The 2,517-nt window shown below is 37.1% G+C and overlaps 1 protein-coding gene across 1 annotated transcript; it reads left to right on the plus strand.

Moving 5' to 3' along the window:
- The first annotated feature begins 365 nt into the window (after positions 1–365).
- On the plus strand, positions 366–1,430 carry LOC136419121 (uncharacterized). The gene is made up of 2 exons (XM_066405284.1): positions 366–1,302; positions 1,351–1,430. The coding sequence occupies exons 1-2, from the start codon at positions 366–368 to the stop codon at positions 1,428–1,430; spliced, it is 1,017 nt and encodes a 338-aa protein (XP_066261381.1).
- The last annotated feature ends 1,087 nt before the right edge of the window (positions 1,431–2,517 follow it).

Genomic DNA, 2,517 nt, shown 5'->3' on the forward strand with positions numbered 1-2,517 from the left:
CTAGCTTAAAACACAAAATCATCCGTCAGATAAATCAAATCTTCCCGAACAAATTAAGAACGAAACGAGCTCTTATAAACGCCTTAGGATCAATCATAAAAACAATAACGGGGAACCTAGACCAAGATGACGCAAAACGTATCGACCAAAACATGGAAATCCTTAAACAAAACCAAAACGATTTAAAATCCGCCATTGACAAGCAAATGACTCTTTTTTCTAAATCAATAATCAATTTCAGAGAAACAATAAGAAATGTATCCCATAACCAAATTATATTGGAGTCACGTATTAGACAAATAATAGATGTCGTCAATCAGATCGAGGTCAAGGAAACAAACCTTTTTGAGTTCTATCGTATCCAAATGATTATCACCCAAATTACCGTCTTTTACCAGAATATTTACGATATACTTTCAAATATCGAGGAGGCAATTACCTTTGCTAAATTAAACACCTTCCATAACACCATAATCGACCCAAGTGAATTCCTAACAGAACTACAGTCAATGAAAGAGCAAATTCCCCTAGGAAAACTACCATTCGAGCCCAACATTGAAAATCTATTAACTATCGAAAACACTTTGGAAATAAAAAGTTTCGCCAAAGATAACTCGATCACGTTCATCATCGAAATTCCATTAGTAGAAAAAGTTAGTTATGATTTATTCCGATTACTTCCCTTGCCCGTAAGACATGGCGAAGTATACAAAGTCATAATACCCCGATCCGAATATCTACTGATAAACGACCAAACATTCGGATACGCGAACGAACCCTGTCGGTACGTATCCCCTAATGAATATCTATGCCCTCAAATACATATAGATAACTTCCACGATTTTTCCCCATGCGAAGTACAACTCCTGCGTTACGAACACAACGCCACACGATGTAAATCAATAACTGTTACCCTGGGGGAAACACAAATACAAAACATAGACGATAATAAGTGGATCCTGGTGACCACCAAAAGTATTGTCGGATTAGAAACATGTAAATCTTCACAAAGTAACATTCTGTTGGATGGAACTTACGCAATAGATTTAGAGTATCGTTGTAATCTTAAAATAAGGAACATAGTTTTAAGAGGCAATAGGAAAACCAACCGGCAATTTCAAATTTTCCCTTTGTTAGACATAAATATTAATCATACATATCAAAAGCCATACCAAAAAATAGAACTGCCTAACTTAAGCAAAATAGATTTAAATAATATCGCCGAATTACAGAATGAGGTTGATTTGCAGAAGAAGGAAAATTCAATGTTACTAAATACTAACCTTCACTACGACAGAACCAGTATTTGGACTGTCCTATTGTATGGTATCATAATATTGTCCTTATTAGGTTTATTAGCAAAGTATCTATGGCCTATTGTTTTAAAATACAAAAAGACCGAGAGTCCAGAAAATGACATAGTAATTTAGGTCATAGAAACTTCGGGTTTTATGCCCATCTAAGGGTGGAGGAGTTACATCCCCGTAACACCAAGCGTCGCAGTTATGACGTCACCCGTACGATTAGTATAAATAAGAAGTAGCATTAAGCGCAGTAGCCTTTTTAGTGAGTCTTTGCTTGTATCGCGAACGTTGTGTTTACTATCGGTCCTGTTTGAAATAAATTAATTTCAAAGTAAAGTGTTTTTTTTTGAGTCTTAAAACGGATCAAAACATAACTCGCTCGTTTCTGCCTGTTTTAGTCATTTTGGCACGTTTTCATCCATTTGGTTCTGTTTCCATCCAAAATAGACAGATTTGGCCGAAATAAGCCAAATCGGTCGATTTGAGCAAATTCCTGGATGAAACGATCGTTTCTGACCGATTTCGCTCGTTTCTGCCTGTTTTAGTCATTTTGGCACGTTTTCATCAATTTGGTGCAATTTGAATCCAAAATAGACAGATTTGGCCGAAATAAGCCAAATCGGTCGATTTGAGCAAATTCCTTGATGAAACGATCGTTTCTGAACGATTTCGCTCGTTTCTGCCTGTTTTAGTCATTTTGGCACGTTTTCATCCATTTGGTTCTGTTTCCATCCAAAATAGACAGATTTGGCCGAAATAAGCCAAATCGGCCGATTTGAGCAAATTCCTTGATGAAACGATCGTTTCTGAACGATTTCGCTCGTTTCTGCCTGTTTTAGTCATTTTGGCACGTTTTCATCCATTTGGTTCTGTTTCCATCCAAAATAGACAGATTTGGCCGAAATAAGCCAAATCGGCCGATTTGAGCAAATTCCTGGATGAAACGATCGTTTCTGACCGATTTCGCTCGTTTCTGCCTGTTTTAGTCATTTTGGCACGTTTTCATCAATTTGGTGCAATTTGAATCCAAAATAGACAGATTTGGCCGAAATAAGCCAAATCGGTCGATTTGAGCAAATTCCTTGATGAAACGATCGTTTCTGAACGATTTCGCTCGTTTCTGCCTGTTTTAGTCATTTTGGCACGTTTTCATCCATTTGGTTCTGTTTCCATCCAAAATAGACAGATTTGGCCGAAATAAGCCAAATCGGCC

Source organism: Euwallacea similis, unplaced genomic scaffold (genome assembly GCF_039881205.1).
Source record: "Euwallacea similis isolate ESF13 unplaced genomic scaffold, ESF131.1 scaffold_80, whole genome shotgun sequence".
Taxonomy (NCBI): Eukaryota; Metazoa; Arthropoda; class Insecta; order Coleoptera; family Curculionidae; genus Euwallacea; species Euwallacea similis.

What these genes read in the sequence shown, in the direction of transcription:
- LOC136419121 (XM_066405284.1), top strand. Translation starts at nt 366, where the DNA reads ATGATTATCACCCAAATTACCGTCTTTTACCAGAATATTTACGATATA. An exon ending in CCTTCACTACGACAGAACCA is followed by an intron (nt 1,303 to 1,350) that starts GTATTTGGACTG and finishes TGTCCTTATTAG; the next exon opens with GTTTATTAGCAAAGTATCTA.